At 43.2% G+C, this 25,847-nt stretch overlaps 1 protein-coding gene across 2 annotated transcripts in view; it reads left to right on the top strand.

Annotated features, from left to right (window-relative positions):
- The window catches only part of PLXNA2 (plexin A2), a 392,250-nt gene that overhangs the window by 137,200 nt on the left and 229,203 nt on the right, over positions 1–25,847 (top strand). For both annotated transcript variants that reach the window (XM_081916268.1, XM_081916269.1), the window contains exon 4: positions 19,633–19,767. In XM_081916268.1, the coding sequence (XP_081772394.1) occupies positions 19,633–19,767 (135 nt within the window). The remainder of the gene's footprint in view (positions 1–19,632; positions 19,768–25,847) is intronic.

Genomic DNA, 25,847 nt, shown 5'->3' on the forward strand with positions numbered 1-25,847 from the left:
ACTCAGCTAGTATAGGCTGTGTGCTGTCCTGTCAGCTGTGAAACCTGTTACTGTGAAACAGTTATCTTCTGGGAGAAAAATCGGCACTGAAGGTCAGGGGATTAGTCATGTCGATGGGCATGGAGAGGCATGAATGGACAATACTAACAGGGCTTTCTGTAGAACTTCCTAGCAAAAAAAGGGAAAGCCAAACACCAATCTAGATGTGATAAAAGAGCTTTCTTGTGGTTCTGCTGTTATCAATAACAATACATTTCACCGAATCACTCCCATGCTTCTTTATAAAGGCAGGACTATCCCAAGAAACACTGCTGCCTGAAGCAAAAGACAGGTGGTGTCGCCCATCCTTTATATAGGACTTGTTCAAATTGGCAATCTTATTTCAACTTTAGTGATAGGACAGTGTCCTCCCCATAGCAGAAGTCTAGCTTAGGGGCTCATGTGGCCCACACAACTCTATCCTCCAACACATTTCTGCTGTTACACACTCCCCTCTCCCTCAGCATTTGCTGTCTGAGGCAGCTGTGTCCCTCTATGCATTGCTAATGGTACTGGCAACATAAGGATTGGTGTCAACAGGTTTTAAAAGTTCCTGCTTTAAAGGTACAAATTTCCCTGCTATTGGTCCTTCCACAGAAGCTAACACCAGTTGTAGAGAGTTATGCAAAACTGCAAGCAATATTCTATTACATTTTGGGGTTTTGCACAGCACTACTCAGAATTTGTCATTGGATATGTTATTCTGTGCATGCACTATGAGCCTTGAATGTCTGGGCTGCTTTTAGTTGTTACTGTACAATGGAAGGAAGAAGAGTGTTGCTCTTGCTGTTGTGCAAGGCAGCGTAAGGCTGCAATCCTGTACACACTTACGTTCAAAGTAATTGGCCCACAGTTAAGGCAAAGGGACTGAATTATGAGTTTGGCTCCACCTACTGTACTTTGTCTTAAAAGAAGGGAGGTCATGCCATTTCGATCAGTTGAATCTCTAGTGTCCAGACTCGTGGGGAAAATAAAATACCAGATCATGATAAAAGAAAAACCAACCTTGTCTGCCCAGCTCCCCAAATTTGATTCTAATGAATCTATCCCCAGAAGAATAGTACTTAATTAATTAGTAGCTCATTTGCATGGAGGTGGCACATTATTAAAGTTCCTCTCCTGCGAGCAGGGATATGACAAGGTGCAGGATGACAGCTTTTCAAATAAAAAACCTTTCAAACGAAATGATCTTCCTGAACTGCTGGTTTTGTTCTCAACAAGCATTCTCGGGCAGAAATAAATTAAAGATGCTATGGCAGCTGATTACTCTTGGTGTAGAGCACGTCCTTACCTTTCCCCTTTGTGTGTGTGACTCCTGCTGCAAGTCTTATCTGGAGGCACCTTTTTCAGGACTAGCTAGTCCAGCCCACCCAAATTGGTGGCCAGGAATACCACTCTCTGCTTACTCCTAACACCTTTTGAACATTTCATTGGCTCCAAAAATGGCAGGTAACCCTCCCAGTCACTCTTGTCCCCCAAACCCATGGGACCTTGGGTGGCCCTGGCTGCAGGAGCCTGCTTAAGGGCTACACCCAATATTGGGAAGGGTCCTCACCCCACAAGACCATATCGGGGCACTCAAGGAACAAAACCATTGGAGGGTTTTATCTCACCCAATTCAGCAGGAGCCAGCCGATTTTCCGGCAGGCACATGCAAGCCTCAAGCTTTTCCTGTGTGTCCTCACATACCTCCAATGCCTCCTGCTGCATCCTTTTCTGACACCCCCACGGGCACCTGTTCAGCAGGCATCAGCTGCTCTTCTTGCATGCTCTCACACACCTCAAATTCCTCCTGCTCCCCCATTTTCCACAGCTGACCCCAGGGACTAAAGAAATCAGCTAACGGTGGCTCCCCATTTGCCAGATACTGGTTCATTTTTATCAAACTGCTGGTTCTGCTGCTCCATCCATCACTGCTGCTATTGAGGATCTGCCCAAACCACTGGCTCTGCCATTGCTCCATTCTCCCAAGCTGCTCAATGAGAATTTGTCATGAACTGGCAGGATGACAGGGAGGAGAGAGAGGAGGAGGAGGAGGAGGATCCCGGCAATGAGTGTAGCTGGGACCGGGATACACCCGGGGATGGGGAAGGAAGTGCTCACAGGGTGGTGAAGGGTGGTGAGGGGACTGGGGTCAGTGCACTGGAACCAGAGCAGCAGGACCCATTAGCAGAGCCAGAGGGGCCCCTGTCTCCATGAACACGGTGGGTTCTGAGGCACAGGGAGCAGAGGGAGGGGTACTATAGGAGGCTGAGGCAGGCAAAGGCCCACAGCCCAGCTCCCTAGCTGGCTAGGTGGGGCTCACTAGTTCTGGGAGGAGGGGTGTGATTCCGCAGCTGGAGTAGGCTTGGAGCAGGTGTGGCTCACCTGCCTCATCAAGCCCAGATGCTGCAATCAGCATGCAAAGTACACAAAGCAAGCAGAGCCGAGGTCCTGGGCCTGCTCAACAGCCCCTGCTGGCTTGGCTTGGATTCTCCTGGACCTCCACAGGACTGTATTCTGACTGCTGGACTTCAGACTTGGGTTACTTAGATTGGCCCTAGACTCATTTCCTTTGGATTTTGGACTTTGCTTGTGTGGATCGACCCCTGGACTTTAAACTTTGGACTGCCTTGCTGCCAGGTAGGCCAGAGCTTCAGGACAGTGTTGTTTCCCACCCCCCTCCATTTTGACTCAGGCACACCTCACTCACAGGCCCTCCTTCTGGAAACATAGATCCGACTTATGACCCCATTCTCACATGTGACCCCAATCTCCAGGGCAGTGTAAGATCTCAGGGTTTCCTGGTGCTTACCCAGGGACTGTGTTTCCTTTTAGAAATGAGTCACAGCAGAAACTGTAGCGTCTTTATGATATATGGTTTATTTACACATATATACAACCTCAGTCTACTATGAAGTGATTCACAACATCGGCACCCAGAGATGGTATTGTTTCTCCCATAGCTACGGATTCAAACAGAAACCAGCTGTGACTCTGTCTTTCCTGCCTGCAGCTTTTCTTCAGCTTCTGGCTAGCATTGCATTCTTCCCCCTACTTCTCTAACCCTTGGCTTTATCTGTAGAGTGAAAGGGAACCCACCTCTTTGCCATCTCACATAGTTCCTTTGATCTTCTCTTGCTCTTAATGATTGCTCTGTTGCTCTTAATAATTCCCCTGGCTATCACCTCACACAGGAGGCTAGTCTGGTTTAATTAGCTTTTAACAGATGCTGATTCCAGAGCATTTACAAGTGTCTAGTACACAGCCTAATACACGGGGTCTAGCTGTCACCTCACACAGGAGACTAGCCTAACTTAGTTAGCTTTTGACACTCAACACCTTCATTAAATTATAGCACCTACTGGATCCAGGGCTTTAAGTTGTCTAGCACCCACAAACTCATAAAATAATAATAATAATTAAAAAAAATAATGGCATATATAAAAAACAAAGCATATATAAAAGCAGTCCATTTAAGTTAACAATAAAAGTATCATGAATTGAGGGTGAGGGTGAGCCCTTGCAGGGATAACGCAAGGCAAAGTATAAGATCCAGAGGGTGGGCCAGCATGTCAGATCTAAGCCTTGTTTGCCTGGATGGAGGAAAGGGAGGGGTGTCTGAGTGTGTGTAGAAACAAATGTAGTGTACAAAAGGTTGGTTCAGTCCATTTGTGCCTCTGGCTTTGCCCACCCCTGGCACGCGACCCTGGAAAGCTGCCTAGAGGAAAATGCAGCGCTCGGGCTGAAAACGGTTCCTTACCCCCTTCCTTATAAATTGCATTGGGCTACACATTTAATGGTGGCGAGGAATCCTCTTTCTTTCTGAAGTTCTTATTTCTGCCACAAGGCAGAAACCATGGGAATGGCACCAGTCAGTAAAGCATTCGTAAAATATTTAACGAGACAAATTCTTCCCTTTTTCGTTGCTTCAATTATGTAGAGCTTGAAGCGAATAGCTTGAATATTACATTTTGCTCCAGAAATATTGACTGAAAGGCAAAGTTAGTTCCACAGCTGGTTGTATATTTGCAGCTGTGAGAGGATACATTCATTGCTTCCTTTTGTGCTCAAAATCTCTCTGATGTGGACTTTACCTCTAACTTCCTTACTGAGCCTGCACTGCTTTTGCAGCCATGCACAGCAGCCTTATGACCTACCATGCATAAATTTTCCATTTCCACTGCAGTGCATGAGACAGATCTAGATTAATTTCTTGCTCTAGGATCAACTGTTTTGCATTGATATATTTATTTATTACAGTTGTGCCCTCTCCTCCACAGAGCTCAGAGAGGTATGTTATCCTATTTTATCCCTGTATTGATAGCATGGTGCAGGTTAGGCAGAGGCACTAAGCTTCATGGCAGAGTTGAAATTTAGCACTTTAATCACCGTGCCATATTATTACTATTATAATACTGACAGTGATAATACTTTATATGCCACTTAATTGCCAAGATGGCGCCTAAGCAGTTTACAAGTGTAAAGACAGTGACATAAAACACCTGTAATTAAAATAACAGAAAAACAATTTCATCAAACCATTCAACATCTACAATTACTGTAGAATGTACATTGCCACAATCCCATTAAAACAGCACAGCAGTTAAAACAGCAATGGAAACAGGAAGTTTAAGTTGAGATCAGGAGAAGGGTTGGGCTCATCCACACCTCCTCTTATCCCAGGGGTTGTCAACCTGGTCCCTACCGCCCACTAGTGGGCATTTCAGGATTCCAGGCGGGTGGTAGGGGGCTTTACAGAACAAGCTGAATCCTCCTTCCATCGAGCAACGGTGGGCAGTAAGGAAATTTTACCATCAAGGAAGATGCATTAGTGGGCGGTAGGTATAAAAAGGTTGACTACCCCTGACTTATCCCATGCTATATAGGCATGGGTCTGAATGGTTTTTTGTTTACCCCACCAACGATCAGAACAAATTTCAATCCACAGAAAACCCAATTGACATTTGTTCTGATTCAGAAGCAAACAGCGGGCTTCCCCAGAGGAAACCAGTGGGAGAAGCAGAAGTGTAGGCAAGCCCTTGACCACACAGGTATGTCTTCAAGCACCAGTGGAACGCCAGTAACAATGGGGCCTCACCTGTTTCAGCAGGAAGAGCATTCCACAACACTGGTGCCACCAGTGAAAAACCCAGCTCTGGTGTACCACAAGCTGGTAATCATTAGGCACATTAGTATTTTTCTTTTTCTTTTTTTTTGAAGAGAACCTTATTCATTATGAAAGGACACTATCTGGGATGCAGAGGTTGGTAGGGATAAGCATTCTGTTTTGCTTGTCTCTTCGAGTCCCTTTAGACAGCACTTTTGTAGGGACACTGATGTGCAGCATATGCACATCTGATCCCTCACACAGCTGTGACTACATTCCATACTGGGGCTCTGTGTACTGCGATCACAAGGCAGTTTACAATATAAAAACACAAAAATACATCTCATAGTAACAAAAAAAAACAAAAAAATAGATTAAAAGGCCATAGATTGTTTAATCCACCGCTTTTCAGCTAGGATACTTTCAAAGGAATTCACAATAAAAAAGTTATGTAAAACACACACAAAAGACCATAAAAGACTATTTTTAAAGTGCCAACTTTGTTTTGTTCCTATACTTGTGGGTTATTTCACTGACATGCCAAATTAAGAATATTGGAAGCTGTCCCACTGTGTTGGATATGTATTCATCTCATTTTGTAACTAGATTATTAACTCTGAAAAATTGCCAGCAATCTCAGCATCTTTACAGTAAGGAGAGAGAGAAAAAGGGAAAATCTAATCTAAAACCTCCTTACTCACTGAGGAGTCTAGAGCTGGTGATCAGTAGACCCTATGGTAATCCACTTGCATATGCAGTTCTGTTGATTTTGCAGCAGTCCTGGATTAAGAAATCTGCCCACTGAGCTTCAGCAATTCATAAGCAGCTCCACCACAGCAAACATGCAAACCCCATCCCTTTGGGGCAGCAAGCTGTTTGTTATGCAAAGTATTGTGTGCTCTGACAATTTCCTGTAACAAACGGTACATAATAATTTTCTCTAATGAACCGCAGAGTAACAGCCTAGCAGCATATGAAGCAAAATGTACATTTGTGTGTACAGGCACTTGCATGCATGTGTTTATTGGGTGGAATGAAAAGACATTTTTTGGATTGACTCAGTTTCAGTTTCCAGCTTCTGTTTAGTGAAAATGTTTTCATACCCAAAGTAAGGAGCACTGCATATGCTGGATCCGTCTCCAAGTTTTAGTCCCTTCCCAGAGCTGCAACTGTTCAGGCTCTCTGGTGCCAAAAGGGAACCATGGGCTCTTGCTAGAATAAAAGCTGTATGTGGCATCTGCCTGTCTGTGTGCCCATGTCTGGACTCAGGAGGGGTCACTTTGTCTCAATCTTTGCCCACACCAAAGTGCCCTTGAAAGGATTTGGCCAGAGCAATGGGAAGAGGCTTAAAGCAATCCATGCCCTTTCAGTTTTTATGGAACATGGTGCACTGATCTATTTTCCTAAGACAGAACAAAAGGAATGTTGTGTCCTTGTTTTACAAAAGGAGAGAAATGAGAGAATTATTGGACTGCCACCATTTTTGTGCCACAAATTCTCAGCACACAAAGTTTAGGATACTTAGAATTTCAAGTATTCAGTCATTGTGTTTCTTACACACACACACACACACACACACACACACACAACACACACACGTTCTATGCCAACAGGTTTCTTGTGTCTGAAAATGCACACATGTAATCATGGTTCTGCCAGTAACATATAAGTTTCCACAACCTCGTTCCCTCCAGATGTTTGAACTACAATTTTGATTGGCCCAGTGAAAATGGCCAGTAGTCAAGGATGGTGGGATTTATAGTCCCAAATACCAAAAATACTTTTTTTAAGAACAGCCCCAAATCACAAAAGTATTATTAGGAAGACTCCAAAGGTATAATTTTACCAGCCCTGTTTAGAGTTTTTCTAACAGTCCAGCATCTCTGCCAGTGCTCTTTATCTAGTTAGAAGCAAATTGGTTATATCGGATTTTGTATACCATGTTGATACTCTGAAATCTTAAGGAGACTGACCTGCAATACAGGCAACAGTGAAATCCGGATTATCACTTTAATTTGTAATTTGCCAAACAAAACTCACACTAATTTCACCGGCATTTATATGGGAAGTAAGAACATCACGCAGTAAATTGAACCTCAGAGCCAATTTAAATTTCACACATTCACAGCCTCTGTGAAGAGACTGTTCTACCCCCCAGTATAAATATTATTATTTATACAGGTTTCTGTCCTAATGGACTTGCAGTCTAAAATCCGATACAGGGCCTCAATACATGGGTTTGCAGCCATTGTACCAAGAACGTCTGCAGTGCCTCTGAATGTTTCTGGAGGAGGCAACATGGAGGTGTGTGTGTGTTTATTTATTTAAATATGTATCAGCAGATAAGACTCAAAGTACAGCAACATGAAAAAAACCTACATCTCATGCAAATTCACAAAGCACCAATAAAACGAACATACACATACACAGAGTAACAATCACTGCAGGAAGCCATGACAGCTCTAGCATGGAGCATCACATATAGCCACAGTTTAGCCCAGGTTACACTAGGCTCATGTATTCTCACCATGCCACTTTTGTCTTGCAAATTGGTCCTGGTTTACCTACTCTTGTAACAAAGCATGCCTATGTTTGAGCAAAGAGCTGAGTCAAGATTTTCTCAGGACAAGCTAGCAAATGATCATCATAATACTTTATTTAAAAGTGTGTGTTTGTGTGTGCACTGTTTTTTTTCCTGGCAGAACACTCCAGAATAGGGTACTGGCACCTTTGTTCAGGATGCCACTTCTGCCTGCTAGCCAGAGGTGGGTACCTATTTTGCCCAATGCTAGGGGCACACACACACACACACACACACACACACACACACACACACAGTGTGTGTGTATCTTGGAGAGGGAAGGCAGGAGTGGCAGGGTTATCCCTGCACACTCAGGCCATCAGTGGTAGGCGACATCTTCATCTCATACTGGAACTAGATGAAGGGTGGGGACAGTGGGCGGGAGGGGTGGCAGGGTTATCCCCACATGCTCAGGCCTGGTGGGTGCCTCCTTTGCCCTATGATTGGGCTTCTCTCTGTGTGTGATTGAGAGAGCTGTGCTTTGTGTGAGAGCAGAAGAGATATATTTGTGGTGTGTGTGTGTGTGTGTGATGGAAGTGGGGAGAGAGCTCTAGATGCATGTAATTGTCTATGTGCATGTAAGAGAACAAGAGGCATGTATGTGAGGTCTGTGGTGGGGAGGTGAAGTTGGACAAAGGAGATATCTGTGTGCAATGTGGGGCGGGGGAGTTGCATGTGCATCTGTAGTCTATGTGTACGATGAGTACATGTATGCATTGGTGTGTGTGTGTGTGTGTGTGTGTGTGTGCAAGTGAGAGTGTGGCTAGCCAACTTGTATATTTACCCTGGCACCAGGGAATGCTCCCTGTTTTTAGGCAGCAACAGCATCATTGTACGTGCAGAGCAAATCAATACTGTGTGATTGCCACAACCAGGACCAACAGGATACAGCAGTGACTTCCTATGGTACACATGGGAGATGAGGCAGGGGCAAACATCAATGACTCTCCTCTTTCTGATTTTGTGCAATGCCACACATCCTATAGTAGCCATTTTGTGACTGGTGCCCTTGGCATCAGTCTTAATTTTTAGTTCTTGATAAATCAAACTAGTAAAATCTATTAAAAATAAAACATTTGGCTTTGTGCATGTTTTATTTTTATTATCGACTCTTAAAAGCTCACCACAAGTTCAGCAGAAAAGTGGGGAGGGACACAGGAGGAGGGGAGAGGTGGGAGAGGCATTTTACAATTTATCAAGACATAAAAACTAGCACCTTGTTTATTTATTTTTAACAATAACAACAAGCACTGTACATACAGCATAAGAAAGCTGTCCCCAACCATTTCCAGTACAGTACAGCATTAGCAGGCAAGGCAGCTGCATGGAGAGATAGTTTAAAGTTTTCTGCCCTCCCTTACAATTATCTTGGCATTTAGGGTCAGACTATGAGCCTTCCTCTAGGGAGCTTCAGGCTGCTGAGTCGAGACTTTGAACATTTAGTTAACATTTCCATCAATAGGGCTTGGGAAGCCTGGGTGTGAGTGCGTGTGTGCCAGAGAGAGAAAAAGAAATACACAGCCAAACATTTTGACACGAGTGTTGAACTTACAAAAGACTTGAATCTATAAATAATTTGGGTCATAAAGCCTTATGAAAATAAACCCTGTGGCTCTTTTTCTTTTTCTTCTCAGCATTGAATGTGGTGCTGCACTCCCAATTCTGTCTCATTAGTTCACTCTCCAGCTTCTCAGATCTAAGTCCCAGCTCTCCTCCTTTCACATTCTCTATGGCTTGAAGCTCCTCTAGTGATTCACAGAACATGCATGTGTGTGTTTTTCACACAGACATGAACACAGAAGCCATCTCTTCGCCCCTCCAATAAAACATTTGCGGGGGACGGGTCCACCAAAGTGGAGGGCATTGCTATTCAAATGGTGCGCATGCACCATGTCATGTGATCAGTAATGCAGGGTGGGGCTTACATGCCCCTCCCCCACAGGGAGGGTGGTCAGATGATGAAGCTAAAGATGTGGCATCAGTGTGAGATGCGCAGCAGAAGCAGCAGGGCAGGACAGTTGCTGGGGGCCCGCCTTGGCCTGTCCCGGCTGTTCCTCTGCAACTCGCCTGGTCCACCTGCCACCATACTGCTTTGCAATTCACTTGCCTTCCTGCTGGGACACCTGGGTGCTGCTCTGTTGTCGTATTGCAGGAGGCATGGCTGCCAATTGGCAGCCGTGCAAACTGCAGTTTGATGATCATTATAGAATATAGACTATACTAAACAGTTAAGGCAAGCTTCCTCACTTTGTAGGCCAGAGCCTGCCAAGACATTTTGGCACCTGACATGAACCACAGCATGGTGGCGGTGTCCCTGTTATGTACTGAAGTTCTCACCCTGGGCCAGCAGGGGGATACTGTAGATAGTTATGCAAATGAAGGATCAAAAGTGACATTCAGTGATTGGATAGTTTGTATGCAAATGAAGGATCGGAAGTGACGTTCAGTGATTGGATAGTTTTAGAAAGTTGCAACAGTTACACTGTTCTGGAGTTCTATATAAGCAGGCTGACTGAGCTCTTCAGTTCAGTTCTATTCTGGCCTCTGAATAAACAAGAGCTGTTGAAGAATCGCTGTGTCGTCTGATATGTTCGCCCACAACTTAACAGTCCCCCTGCCTGTCTGATATGTTCGCCCACAACTTAACAGTCCCCCTGCCACAACTTAACAGTCCCAGTCCAAGGAGGAAGGGTGAGTGAAGATCTACATCTGGAACAAGGAGGGTAGGAGACCAGGAGCACCTTCTATTCACCAAAAGGTTGCTGTAGAGGAGGCAGAGGGAGGCCTGCTAATCCAACCTCCAAGGCGTGTGCCGCAGCTGTTACTGCCACCATGGCCACTGCCATAGCAATGGGGGATGCATTTCTTGGAGGCTGGATCTGCTGCCCCTGTGCATCCTGCCACCTGAGGCAGTTGCTTCACCTTGCCTCATGGGTAGGCCAGCCTTGTTGTAGACCCAGGACAAGAGGCTGTTTATTGATGAACAGAGTATCACAGACAACTACATAGGAAAATGAAAAGTAAATGAAAGTGAGCACAAGAATAAGTTAAAGGGGTGGGGTCTTAGCCCCAACCCATAATAACAGAGGCAATATTTAACTCCTTAATTACCACTTACTGCAGCTGGGAAGGGGGGGTGGGAAGTGGTGGAATCATTGGATATGTATATTTGCAAAGAGCATGTGCCTTAAACAATAAACAGGAAAAAATGGGAGTAAGAAGGAAGGCATATGTCAAAGAATGGTTAGGCCTGAAAATCAAAGCAGACAGGCTTGCCTGGCCTCATGCTGTGTTGCTGCTTTGTTTATCTTATGCCCAGGAGTGTGAGAAAAAGCCTGGGATGTCAAGCTGGATTTGCAGTCCCAGCTCAATTGTCTGTCCTTAGTTGCAGCCCCAAATCACATGTTAATGTTCCTGATTGTTGTGGCTTCAAAAAGCTATTTCAGTGCTAGGGTCACCACACCAGTGCCTTATATTTTATACATGGAGGTCTGCCAGGATTCATACATCTGTTTGTTTCTTGTCTTCTGCTAATATTACAACCACATCTGCTTGTGTTTTAATAAAACAGAGCTTTTGCTGCTCAAAACATTGTATTTCCCACCAGTTAGGTGAAGCTTAATTCTAAAACAGGAAGGAGAAGCAAGACAACTGCACGCCCTGACTTGCAAGGCTAGATTTATGGTGTAGTTACTTGGTAGTAAATGGAAGGCATTCTGAGTATGAATAGGGGTTTGCTTTTTCACAGCTCCTAGATGAGAGGGAGCCAGCACTGGAAACTGGATCTGGTGAAGTGTGTCAAAGTTTCTCCCGAATTGTGTTCTTATGGAAGACATTAGCAGGTAGGAGAGAAAGGGTGAGATGGTGATGTAAGCATGGCAGTTGCATTTCCTTTGGAACCTGAGACCCTCCAAATATTGTTTGACTTCAGCTCATATCAGCCTCTGCTAGGGTGCCCAGTGGTCGGGGATGATAGAAGCTGTTAGTCCAGCAACATCTTAAGGCCGACAGGCTAGTCATTGTGATGCCTTTTATTGTACCAACGAGTACAGCTGCCAGTATGTCTCTACACCCCACCTCCCAAAGCAGGGCTCTTGTACCTGTAATACATGTGTCGTAGAAATCCAGCAAGTAAAGCTTTGTTGCATCCACATGGTAGGAATTGTTTTGCCATCAACTAAGCTTCTTAGCTTTCACTGCCCATTTGCAGTCTAAAATGGATGATGGTGTTTATTACTACCATGTCTACGTAGCAGCCCATCACAATTTAGTCGATACAAGCCTTTATTATAAGGCTGGTTTATTTTCTATCCTATTTGGAACACTGGGAAAGAGGTAACCTGACTAGTGTGTTTAATTTCTAATGAGGTGAAATGGCTTCTTGGCTTTGTGTTTATGGCTTTCCTTTTGCTTTGGAAGGAGCTGTGCCTCGTGTCATACTCTCTCACATACAGCAGATTCTCACAGAGCCTTTAGGAAATGAACCCATTTACTGATGCCCTCACAACAACAAATGGAGATGATGTCCACTACGAATTACTCTATTCCACAATAATTTAGGGCTAAATAGAGGAAGTGTGACAGAGATGCTGAGATGAGGGGGCCTGCAGGTAACACGGTTAATTGGATACGCTGATTTGAATTGAATATGCGTGTAAAGAGTCATCATTAATTTCCTCATGGACATATCTATGATTTAAGGGGAAGATTTTTAATAGGATTAGTATTTCACTTTAATTTCAAAGGGGAAGCTTCCCACCCAGAAGACAGGGCACTAAATCACACCAGTATTGCTCCTTAATGTATCAGAACACAGGATGAGGTGTGGAAGCTGAACAGCAGCCTTTTGAGAGGCTGGGTGTTTCTGCTGTATTTTGTGATAGTGAAGCTATTTATATAGAAGCCTTAGCAGATGCCAAAGTTAGCAGCAAAAAGAAATGTTAAATTAAGTGACTGCCACCACGTAGATGCCGAAGAGCCCAGGATCCAGCGATCCTTGCAGCTTCACAGTAGGGGAGTAAATTTATGAAATATGCCTTGTGACTCTCTTTTCTCATTTTGTTATCATGGCATTCTGTAGTCATAAGGTTTCTCTCTCTCTCTCTCTCCCCTGCCCCAGTTATGGGATCTAGGGATCCCTTCACTTTCTTCAGCTATATCAGAAATCATTACAGCTAAAAACATGCAGGTGTTTCAGCACCATAACATTTCTGGGGGCACGTACCCAAAGGATCTGACTAATGAGGTTGGGGATTTTATTGTATATCGTACTGGACTGCAACTTCTGGAAGAGGGTGTGTTTATAGCTTGGCTCATTTGTTTGCACCATCTACACACTGATGCCTGAATTGTGTAGCCTGCAAAGAACTCTGGTGTGTGGGTGAGGCAGGAGATAACACCCTCGAAAAGGTCTCAATTAAGTAGGGGTGTCACCTGCCCAGATAAATAGCAGCTTGACAGAAGCAGCTTGCCAGGTGGGACAGAGCTGCTAAGCTAGCTTCACAGCAGCTGCATTTCCCTTCCTTCTTGGGAGGAAGAGGTGGCTTAAGAATCCCTGTATATTAGGGAGCAACAAGCCATGACCCCAGGTTCACATTTCATGAAAAGCCAAACTGAACTGCAAATTCCTGCTTGGTTTCTCCTGCGTACACCAAATGAGCAGCAAAGTTAGAGCAATGTGGTCATGTCCATGAGCATGTTGCTGATGCACAATAAACCATGATAAGCCAGCAACGTAGGCCAGGTGGAACCAATGTTGCTGGCCTTTCAGCCCTTGCTCATTTTGAAATATAGTCCCCATTTTTCATTATCAGTTTTCAGGTTGGGCTAAGACAGTTAGTGGGGCAGGGGTCTCCTGGAGGGAGGGGCACAGAAGGTACTGGATGCAGTTCTTCAAAATGCCAGATTGGATATTCCCTTTCTGTATGTCTGAAGACATGGGAAATGTAGCCATGGTTCTCTGGGAATTAAGAGGAATAAACCTTGCTGCCTTCGTGATATGAAGCTCGGTGTGCAGGCACTTATACAGCTATTTTTCCAGCACCTAACAGTTTGTCATTAAATTCTGTCTCTCTGAAGAATTCATAATGAAAAAAGACAGGTAATTTAATCATGGAAAGTTCCCACAAAGAGTTTTTAACGCCCTTTAATGAGAGCCTGCGGAGAGGAACTGGAAGGAGATGCCGACCCATCATAGCTTAGTTACAATGACAGTTGTGATGGTGAGTAAAATACTGAGAAGAAGCTGTACAATAGGCGAGTGGGGGCCTCTGTGTTGTGTCAGAGACTTGAATGGATCAGACACTATCACCAGGGGTGCTATGCTGCAACATATACATGGCACAATATGGTATTTTACTAATCTCTTAAGATAATGCAGAGCTTATGCCTGCAGTCTACATTGTAGGAGCATTAGCGAGACAAATCTCCACCTTGCCTTTAAAGAACTGAAATTTCCAAATTGGAATGCATTCTGCTTGGTCACATGCAAATGTTTTGCTGGCCTTGAATGCTCTGAGCTGGTGCTAATATTTGGATTTGCAGATTATGCTGTTAGGCTCCTTTCAACCAGTATTTGCAAACACACATCAGCATTGATTGAGAAAACAAGCTTCTTCCATCCCAGGAGACTCCTCAGCATCACAGCTGAGTCCTAGTGTAGGCTTCTTCTCCATCCTCTGTTTCATGAACTGTTCTGTGAGTTTCTACCTGCAGATATGCCTTTTTCCGTGGAATTTCTGAGATTCAACTGGTCACTTATTAATTAGCTCTAGCTCTTTCAGAATCTGCATGGCCCCAATAAATGATTAATGGAGACCTTTGGGGGAAAGGTTTTAAAACTGTAGTGCTATGAAAGTGAGTTAATGTAGACAAAAAGAGAAGGTACCTGTCCCAAGATGCCACTGTGCAACAGTTGTCCATCTGAAGCCGAAGTGGTCACACTGTGGCCCTCCAGATGTTTTTGGACTCCATGCCATCAGCTCCTGAAATAATGTCTAGTGGGCAGGGATTATCAGAGTTGGTTTATGGCTCTAGAAAACCTAAATAATGCATAGCTTCCACACTGGCATTTTAAAAACTGCACATTCTAGTTTGGATCAATGGAAACCATGTAAATGCTTGCAATTACTTCAGGAAGCATGCTTTGTTAACAAACATGTGAGGGGGACAGCAGGAATGAGCATGCTGGTTCTGCTGCCTCTATTGCTGTTACAAGGTGTCACTCTAAAGCCATGGATGTACCAGGTACATTTTAGAACCTTAATAATGCAAGGTTCTAAAATGCACGGGGAGCCTTCAAAGCTCTCTTCAGATTGTCACCTTCTGTGAGTTAGATGGTGACCAATACAATGACAAAGGAGGGTGAAACTAGCATATTAACCCTCTTTCTCTTCCTCATTTGTAACACCTAAGTTTTTTTATTTGATAGTCATAAGAAAATGCACAGGAATGTGCTTATTTTTTCCTCTAGCATTTATTATGTACCTAGTGTTAAAGACAAGTGCCTTAATCCAACAGCAAGACTAGCTGACACAGCCAAAGTCATACAGAGAATTTGTGGCATAGGAGGGCATTGAACTGCCTCCCTAGCACCATACTCCACTCAGGGCATTTCTTCTGACCTGAATGAGATGAGGATATCCCATTTTATGAAGGATTTGTTGATTATCTGCTCATGGAAAGAAAAGGCAATGCGTCCTTGCCAAAAACTCCAACTCAGTCATGTCTCAGTGATCAAGAAATGCCACCATGCCAGGCCTAGAAACACATTGCCTACTGGCCTGCGAGGATTAATTAAATTACAATCAGACATTTTAATGGAAGGACTTTGGAGGCTGTTGTCTTGGCAACTGTTTTAAACAGCTGGTTTAATGATGGGTGGAGAAGGAGGTTGCTGGGAGAGCTGGGCTTGGGGACAGAGCAGCAATCTGCTTTCTTAAATGTGGCAGAGCTGTTGAGCAGAGATGGGGCTTTTGGAATTAGTTTTGTCTTGTCTTACCCATCGTGCAACATGGCACACTTATTTTCCTTTTGGAGCTAAACCAACATTATAAATTATTATGATTGACATTTGGGGGGGGAAAGGAAAGTGTTCTGTAAATGTTCTGATTCTCTCCTCGGCCCTTCTCAACTTCTCTCCTACCTTTCCCAGAAGCTCAGCCATCGCTAACATTTTCTTTTCATGCTTCAAACATAGCTTGACAATTAGAAATTGAGTCACTGAACAGCAAGATGGGACAATGAGCGACAGCCAGGCAGGAGGCTGCAGCAGATGGCTCCTTTGTGACAAGCTCTCCCCCCTCGCAAGAGCTCAGTCTCTGTCCCCATCCTCCTAGCATGGAATCTCATGCAAGTGCTTTGAAGCGCCCCTTCGCACACAGCGGTTTTCTGGCCAGCAAGTAACAGAATCTCTGTCAGTGAGTGCCACTGGCCCATCAGGCGGCTTCATGGAGCCCTTGGTTCACATGGCTGGTCTAATCTCCCAGCCTGATGGTTGCCAATGTTTGCAGCTTGGTGTTATGTAGACACCATGTTGTAATCAAATGGCTACTCAAATATGCAAATCCTGGTAGGGAAAAGACAATGTAATTTGTTTGTTTATCCCTCCCCTCCTCTCTCCCCAAAGGCCATAAATGATTAACATTGGAAAAGAGACCCGGGTGTACTCAAAACAGTTCTGTTCCTGCTGTGTGCATAGGGGTCTGTTATAATCCAAGCAGAGTTTTCTTGCAGCAGGAGGGATTTGTATAATGAAGCCTAAAATATCACCCACACCAACAGGCCAGGAGGCCTTCGTACAGAACAAGCCAAATACCCTTCTGCTTCATTTGTTTATCAGCCAAGGACTATATTTTCATTTATTGGAGTCGGCAAACATCAGGAGGTGACCCGTATTGGATAAAAATTTCAAACTTGTTTTTAGGTATTTCATTCTAGTGCTCAAAGTTGACAAATCCAAATGGCACTCCTCACAATGGTTTTAAAAAAGACATAATAAATGAAATAGCTCACAATTTGCTGCTTGTAACAACACCTCAAAATCTTCTGCACAAGCTGGGCAGCCTCACAGGGCTGATCTAAATCACATTTTCATTACTGATTTTAGGTAAATGCCTAGGTGTTGCTGGCTGGTAAACCCATGTCAGGGTTGTACTGTTTCATACTTTATGTGGGGCTCACATGATTGAATACTCCTTCATTTAACAATCCCCCCCAAAAAAACCCTTTAAGTGTTAGAGGGGAGACCTATGCTAGAATATTTTTCCCTGATGTTCTGTTTTTGTGTGGATGAACATTCAATACTGTGATTCAGCTTAGTCCTACCTACTGGATAACTCAGTTAGTTAGAGCATAGTGCTGATCCCGCCACGGTTGCAGGTTTGGTCCCCATAAGGGACAGCTGCCTATTCCTGCATTGCAGGGGGCTGGATTAGATGATCCTCAACTTCCTTTCCAACTCTATTATTCTATGGTCTGCCAACTAAAATAAAATATTGGGGGTGAGGGTGGCTTGTAAGCCCTGGCCCGAATAATTGCTCACAAGACACAGTGCACACACATGCCCATCAACTTGGGGAGGGGAGCAGCCCCCTCAAATATTCTATGGGGGGGACGACAAAGGAACTTAGGCCCCTAGGAGTTGGCTGCTATGCTGCCGCAACCTATAGCCCAAGGTGGTGATAGACTAGACACCGGTTTACCTCTTCAATGAGAATCATTAAAACAATGGGATGTAGGCTTCTGCTAACTAAATTTGAAAAGTCATTGTTCAAGTTTCTAACTATTACCAGCCCAAGCTGCAATTATATATGTAATTGCTAACTCAGACTGTGGGCTGCTATGCCACTCAGTGTACACCATGTATAACTGATGGAAGGTTTTTGCTCTTATGTAATAAAAATATTGTTTTATTTACTTTTATGTTTTGATACTAGAATTTGGGGCTTTTGAAACACTTTATTGCTTTGGAAGATGTTGCCTGTCACCTTGGAATGCGATAGGCACAGACATGCATGGGTGGCAGTTAGGGTCCTCTTTCCAATGCTTATAAGTGAAAAATTAATAGTTGGGGTTTTTCAGAAAAAAAGGGGGATAGGTAAAGGTGCACTAAAGTGTTGTTTTCAAATTTGGAGCAAAGGTACAAAGGAATAATGGAAAATTACCTGGCAATTGGTGATTAGAGCCCCTACCTACATTGTCTACTTTCCCATCCTCTCACAGTGAAGGTACATTAAGGGTAGAAAGCCCTAGGCCTTGGCCCCAAATACAGTCCTCCAGGCCCCTCTATCCTCCCTGACAGCTATAGCTTCCAATCCAGGCCAGAATCTTGCCCAATACTCTCCAATAACGGTAACTGGAAAAAGCAATACTTTAACTGTGGCTAACAAAGAGTTATTCCCCTCATAAGTGACTATCGTGACTTCAAATTGCATTCACTTATGTGGGGGGGAATGCAAGAAGGTTATGGCTGTTTTGGTTTCCCAGTGCAAGTGAATGGGAGAAACACAATTTGAATTCAGGTCTGAATCGATCTGGATCAGATTGGTGTCCATTCTGAACTACTGAATCAGGTCCTGCATCAGATGAGAGGGGGTATTTGCAGAGGGAATAAAATACAAATAAAGTACTGGTGGTAACAGTTGCCATTCTCTCTCACACAAAGTTGTATAAGTAATACAAACATTCTGGCATTGTTAAGCCAATTAACACACATAGCGTGATAAAATTAAATTGTGCTGATTCAGTCCACAAGTGAGAACCTCTTGATGAATTGTAATTCAGCAGTTTCACATTGTAGTTTTACTTTGAAATTCCTTTGTTCCAGTGTGGAACTATTTGTTCCAGAGCGTTCTGAAAGGTTGAAATGTTCTCCCACTGTTTTTATTAATATTGCTTTTGCTGATATTAGATTTGTTTCTGTTTGTTATTTAGTGTAGCAACTGGTATATTTCTCCTATGTTGAACACAGGAGGGCATTGTTGACAGGTATATAGAGTTATATAGAGATACATATATACATATTTCACATTGGAAGATGAGCTGGTGTTGTGTATGACATTATTCAGACCTGTAATAGTGTTGTCAGTGTAGAGAAAGGGACAGAGTTGGCATCTGGGTATGCTGCAGGGTCCGGTTCCTGTATTCGTACTTCTGTTATGTGGCCTGTTGCTCACAAATTAAATGAAGAACTGTGTTTGAATGTCTATATTCTGTTTCAAAGGAATGCATGATCAAACAATGCAGTCAGGTCAAGCCTGTGTTCTGCTGACATTTAGAAGTGACACACTTGCTTTTTTCACTTGGTGAAATTGTATGAAGAATCAACACATTAGTGGGGTGGGAATGAGCAAAATCATTCAGCTTCCATATATTCATTTATTATGTACACATAAAGCTGGGACAGGAAATCTGTGGCCCGCCAGATGCTTCTAAACTACAGCTCCCATCATCCCTGACCATTGGCCATGCTGGCTGGGACTAGCTGAATTCCAATACCTGCAGAGCCAAAGGTTTCCCATCCCTGACAAAGGGCTTGCATGCATTCAAGTTGTCTCTGCATAGACACAACTGGAACCTGAATAGTGGGGGACCCAGTCATGAAGAAAGCCTATAAGCATCCAAGTATTCATTTATACTCTGTGCACACAAGGTCAATGGACTTGTGGAGATTGGAGCAGGGACTCTCCTCTGTTTTCCTTTCCATTCTGTGTGCAATTTAACCACTGAATACCTAAAATGCATTCCAAATGTCGTTTGTGAATTCTTCACAGCACTCTTATAATATACTTCCATTTGGATGTGCTGGGTATCAAACCAGCCATGTATTTACTTTCCATCGTATAGCCACTTGGTTAGGATCTGCCTGTATTTCTCCCTCACATTTAATGACAGTGATTTAACCTGCAGTATGTCTTTATTCCAGATCCGAGCAGATGGGCCTCCTCATGGTGGCATTCAATATGAAATGGTGCCAGTTTTCAAGGACGGGAGTCATATCCTTCGTGACATGGCCTTCTCCACAGATCATAATTACCTCTATGTCATGTCAGAAAGACAGGTAAGCCTTGCTCTTTAAAACCACAGTAGGCTTTAAGCTTAGCCCCTCTGCAATGGGAAAGCCTTGCATATTCCAAAGGGCTCTTAACATTTGCTTCAGGTATGGGTAGTGCCAAAGGTAGCTTTATTTTTATCTGAGTCTGGCCAGAGACAACTGTCAGTGCACCAGGGGAGGAGGAGTTTTCCTTCTCATCAGCACACTATTGTCTCTAAGAAATGGAAATTGGACAGTGCCACTATGAATGAAATATGGTTCGGGGATTTGGACTTCATTCTGCTATCAAATCCTATCCCTAGCAGAAGCCACTTCCATTCATTCCTCTCCTTGTGTTTGGCAGTAGGCTACTTTTACATAGAATTGCCCTTTGTTGTTTTATTCTTCTAGATTTCAAGGTTGTGTTTGTGTGTGCAAGAGGCTATGAAATCACAATATTGTGATTGGAGATAAAATGTGTGGCAGGTGGATAGTGTTCAAGTATGTGCAGGATACAGTTTTGTTATATGTATCTTCTGTCCAGCCATATCCTGACCTTCCCTTCTTTAGTGTTAGAAAATATAGCAGTGGCAAGGATTCTGGATGGCACTTCTGGATGTTGTTAGTGTAACATACAAAGCATGTTTAGACTGAAAGTATTTTGAGACTTTGGTACTTTTTCTTTAGAAATGTAGGAAATTCAGATACAGTCCCATGACCAAATGATCAGCTTAATAAGTTTGAATGATTCTCTGATCCACCTCTAAACCTTTAAGAACTCATTGGCCCTGGCCTTTAAAATGTCTAGATATAACCAATACATTCAATCTTTTGCTTTAAATTTCACCCACACAATGCAGTTATACACCTGGTCTTAAAGGGACATGAGTGGCACTGTGGTCTAACCTACTGAGCCTCTTGGGCTTGCCGGTCGTAAGGTCAGCAGTTCGAAACTGAATGACAGGGTGAGCTCCCGTTGCTTTGTCCCAGCTCCTGCCAACCTAGCAGCTTGAAAGCATACCTGCATGAGTAGATAAATAGGTACTGCTATGGGGCAAAGGTAAACAATGTTTCTGTGCACTTTGGCATTTGTCAAGGTGTTCTGTGCACCAGAAGCAGTTTATTCATGCTGGCCACATGACCCGGAAAAAGCTGTCTGTGGACAAATACCGGCTCCCTTGGCCTGAAAGCGGAGATAAGCACTGCACCCCATAGTTGAATTTGACTGGACTTAACCATCCAGGGGTCCTTTACCTTTAACTTACCTATACCTGGTATTAGAGCAATCCATACCCCAATTCCCCACTGATATGGCTTTGTGGGGCATCCAACAGCGATCCAGCCAAATGTGCCTTCTACCCAGCAGCATGGTAGGCAGGTAGATGGGGGAGGTTGGCACAAGGAGAGCTGGATGGAAGGACACCTCTGCTCATTTCAAACCCACCTTCAGCCCAATGTAAGGAGGGTTTGGATTGCTCATTTAGTGCTACATCTGTGCTATCTTGGAATGGACTGATGCGGGGAAAGAAAGTGTCTCTGAGTAGTTGCAAACAGGTTCTGTGATGGGGCTCAGACTTTATCCATTCACTACTCACTAGGTTGTTCAATAATTTTTCAATTCAGTCTGAAAGGTTCAGTCTAAGACTTTACCCAAACTGGAAATAGTCACCATTTGATTGAAGACCGTGGCAACATGTGCATGAATTCTACTGGAACTAGACTGTATCAATAGATGCAATCTAGATAGGAGGTTTCTATTAGTGTGATACCACTGTTATCTTCACGGGTTTTCTTCTTTCTTATGAACAAGCACAATTTATCTGTGTTGTCCTCCATGAGTGTCACTTATAATTTTCTCTACTTCATAGTGATCCCTCTGCAGTGAATTCACAATGTACATATCTCAGTTGCCCCAGGCTGTTTTGTCAGTACTTCTCATTTATCACATTTACCCTATAGCCATTGGGAATAGATGTGGGTGGTGATCCACACAACACTTCAGCTGGTGAGCATGCACTAAAGACAGCACAATTCCACTTGGATGGTATTTAATGTGAGCATGCAATTGTATGAAATTGATGGTTTGCTCTGAACTTTCTTGATGTTCAAAATTCATTTCACTAGAGAGGAAACAGGAGAGTGACAAACTCCCTCTAAACCAAATTTTAAACGGTGAGCCGGTAGCTGAGTCACTGCTTCCCAGGTTGTGTCAGCTGTTCGATTCCCTGATATTTACTGTCTTCATGGTCCTTGCTCTGAACCTGTTTATGAGTGTGATAAACTGTGCTTCTGAAAAAAGGAACCAGATTGTACCCGGCAACACCAAAATGATTATGATGGAAATTTATTGCCTTTGCAGTCCACTAGAGTCTGTTGCTTAAAGGAGCCAACACCATGTAAATAATCCAGAACCTCGACTGTAACAGATCAACTGCATTCCACTCCTGTCGGGGATGAGAAAATGCAAGAGGTCCCAGCCATGAAGCCCTGCTCTTGGGTTCATTGATTCAGTTAAGCATTCTGGTGGCTATCATTCATGGCTCTGTAATGATGAATAATTTGTCTAGTGCTGTGTGTATGGCAGTAGATGAGGGTATCATCTCAAGGAGTCTGGTTTGTACTACATTTTTATTTGTAAAATTTAACTCTTTGGAAATGGATTTTCAGAAGGCAGTATAATGGACTTGATTTTCTAATTTTTGAATTTTCTACATTAGCGCATATTGAACAAAAAAAAAGACTCATAGGGTTGTACAGTGGTACCTCGCAAGACGAATCCCTTGTAAGACGAAAAACTCACAAGACGAAAGTGTTTTTCGTTTTTTGAGTTGCTTCGCAAGACGAATTTCCCTATGGGCTTGCTTCGCAAGACATCTTGCAAGTTTGTTTCATGCTTTTTCTTTTTTTTTTTTTTTTTGAATCCGTGCTTTGCAAGACGAAAAATTTGCAAGACGAAAAAACTCACAGAACGAATTAATTTCGTCTTGCGAGGTACCACTGCATTCAATGTAGTTCTACTCAAAGTAGACCCCTGGGCCATATTCAAATGACCGATAGTCCATAGCTAGCAGTAGGTTGGCATTTATGCATCATCAAAAGGCACAGAAGAACAGACATGGACTGGCAGGGCTCCAAAAAGTGTGGGGTGGAGGCAGGGGGTCAGGAGTGTGACCCAGGAGTGGGAGCTAATGATTTATGGCACTCAGTGCTGCCAGCATGGCAGGAGCCAAGTCAGGGCAGTTTGAGATGGAAGAAGGTGTGCAGGATGTCACGGAGGAAGAAGAAACTATTCAGACAAGGGAAGGGCCAGTCCACTCTTTACTTTCTCCAACCCCACTGTCTTCTAGGACCAGGAGGGGCTTGAAAAGGGAAGAGCAGCAACAACTTCCATGTAGGCAAAGTCTCAGGTTGCAGTCATGCAACCCCTCAGAAGAGGGTATATAAGTGGAGGAGGGGAGGGGCCCCACTGTTGCTGTAACCTGTGGACAGCTGCCTAGAGGTTAGAAAATGTGTGTGTGTGTGTGAGAGAGAGAGAGAGAGTATCCGGAGCACCGTGGGAGCTGCTTCTCTTGTCAATAAAGAGTTAACTATCAACTTCTTTAGCAGGGGCAGTGGTCTGTGACAGGAACACAGAACTGCTTTAGATTTGCATGGGTTAATGTGTACAGATGTAAATTTGGAAATTATTATTTAAATAGAAACACGTTGCGTCTCTGCATTGTGGGGAAGACTGTGGCCAGGTGATCTGCACTGCCCAGGTGCTGACTCTTGATGTGCAACATGCCCTCTCACCTTATGGTTCTTTATCTGTAAACAAAACATGGACTGAACAACTCTTCAAATGAGGTGACTGTCCTCTGACAGGCCTACAAACAGAAGATTGTCCTCTGAAAAGTCGGACACATGGCCATCAGAGATGATAATCCTGCTGTGTGATTATTAAGTGAAAAGAGTTAGCCACCCCTGCCTTGGAGCTATAAACACAGAGTACCGTGTACCCCAGACAGCTTCGTGAATCATCATCTTCTTACAACTCATATTACAGATGGTTGTGCTCTAAGCCCTTTACCAACATCTTTCTTGCTTCTTCCCCCTTCTTGTTTGTTTAACATCCAGCTGTAGGAAGAGTTCAGTGAATCACAAAAGCTAGCTCAGCACTTCATGACCTTCAGTTGCTCCTAATAAATGTATTATGATACTGCATCTTAGATTTTTTCCCTCCTTCTTCTAATGGATCAACATGACTTCTTCTATTCTATTTTTTGTCAAAGCAGCAAATGGAGGTGGGCCCAGCTGTGAGGTGCAAGAGTTGTGCTTCCTCAACTATAATGTCCCATTGTAAATTTAAACTGGCTGATCGTTTTTGCAAGGATGCCTTATCTCTAGCTTGGCAGGAAGAATTCAAAGAAACTGAACCACACACAAAGTTTCCCAATAGAGATGGAGCAGGGATGTCTTCAACTCATCTGTTATGGGGCGAGAGGGCCTAAATATTCATCAGAGCTGCTAATTCTCTTAATTGTGAATTGGGGGGAGTTACTAAATAATGAAAAATACCTAAAGTGCAATTCCATTAAGAACTGTGTTTTACTCAATGGTGAAGTGTTTTACATGTCTCCTTTGTTGTTAACCTGTTCGTGATTGTTTCTGTACCACTGTTCCCAGTTAAGAGAAGAGACTCTTCTCACAGAGATCTTAAGAAAGTCAAACATTTTTTTGTGCAGAGTGCTTTTTAATGACTAGCAGGGAAAAAAGCATAGATTATTTCATTGGGGACAAAAATAGAGGAAAGTAAAAAAAAAAAAGACCACCAAATTCAATCTGCAAAAGCAGCTGGAATCAAATATGAAATTTTGAAGAGACTTTGAAACTTCACTAGAGTCTGCAAAAAGAGAAGCAAAGAAAGCTGAATAAAGTTCTTCTGCCTTCACAACTTTTGTCAGGGAGATATCCTAGTACTTCACTGGCTTTGAAATTCTGTCCATGCAGTGATGTAAGGGAGAAAAGTGTGGTCCATGTCTTTCTTTCCTATGATTTCTATTCTGCCATTTGCAATGAAAGACCCTCCCTCTGTTTTTGGCCTATTCACCATATTAAGTTATTTTTTAGCAGATTATATTCCTTGACTTTCTTTGGTGGTATGCGTGTGTGTATCCGCAAAACTAGTAGAGCAGACTAGGAATCAGTTATTTTCTTAGGAGTAACTTTTCCTAAGAAACAAGATGCTTTTGTCTTAGGTATTAAAGGTCCATAGATCCTGAAGGACCAGATTAAACTATTTATGTATGCGACCACGGCTGCACAGATTCTGTTAGCCAGAAATGGAAAGATGCTACAACTCTGACCAAGGAAGAGTGGCAGATAAAATTGATGAACTATGCTGAGATGGCAAAACTTACAGGAAGAGTTAGAAACCAGGAAGAGGTGGACTTTAATAACGAATGGGGAAAGTTTACAATCTATTTGAAAAACTATTGTAAACAATTACATACATTGGTAGGATTGACAGAAAACTTGTAGCAAAAAATTGAACCATGGAATGATAAATGATTTATGAGAATAGAGTTATGAAAGAGATGCAGAGGGGGAAATAATTATATTAAGATCCACAATGGTGGGGGGGAGTGAAGTCAAAGGGGATTTTATGTTTATGTTTTCATTTTGCTTGTATATGTAAAATAGAAAATTCAAAAAAAGGAATCAGCTGGTGAAATTGATGGTTTGACCTTTATTCTCTGGAAAACTGCCCTTAAGCAGTTATCATAGGTTGCTGATGTCACCATATAACTTTTTATCTCTATTATTTTCCTTTTGTACAGCATTTGAAACTGAATCTGTAATGTTTTCAGCTTTGGTCTATTGAACGTAATATCTGTCTGTCAATAATTTGTCACATCTGTTTAACAGATATCCTATTTCTAGGCTATTTGTCCTGAATAAGAGAAAATGCTCTTGTTGCTTTTAACTCACAAGCTTAACACAACTGCTCTGTACTATTGTGATCTGATCTTTTGAGCTACTTTGCATGCTATGAGACAGAAATGCTCTTTTCCTCATTGAGCATTGCAATATGTGGAGGACAGAGGAGTGTCTAAAAATACCTGGGA

This window comes from Podarcis melisellensis (genome assembly GCF_964234715.1).
Source record: "Podarcis melisellensis genome assembly, chromosome: 6".
Taxonomy (NCBI): Eukaryota; Metazoa; Chordata; class Lepidosauria; order Squamata; family Lacertidae; genus Podarcis; species Podarcis melisellensis.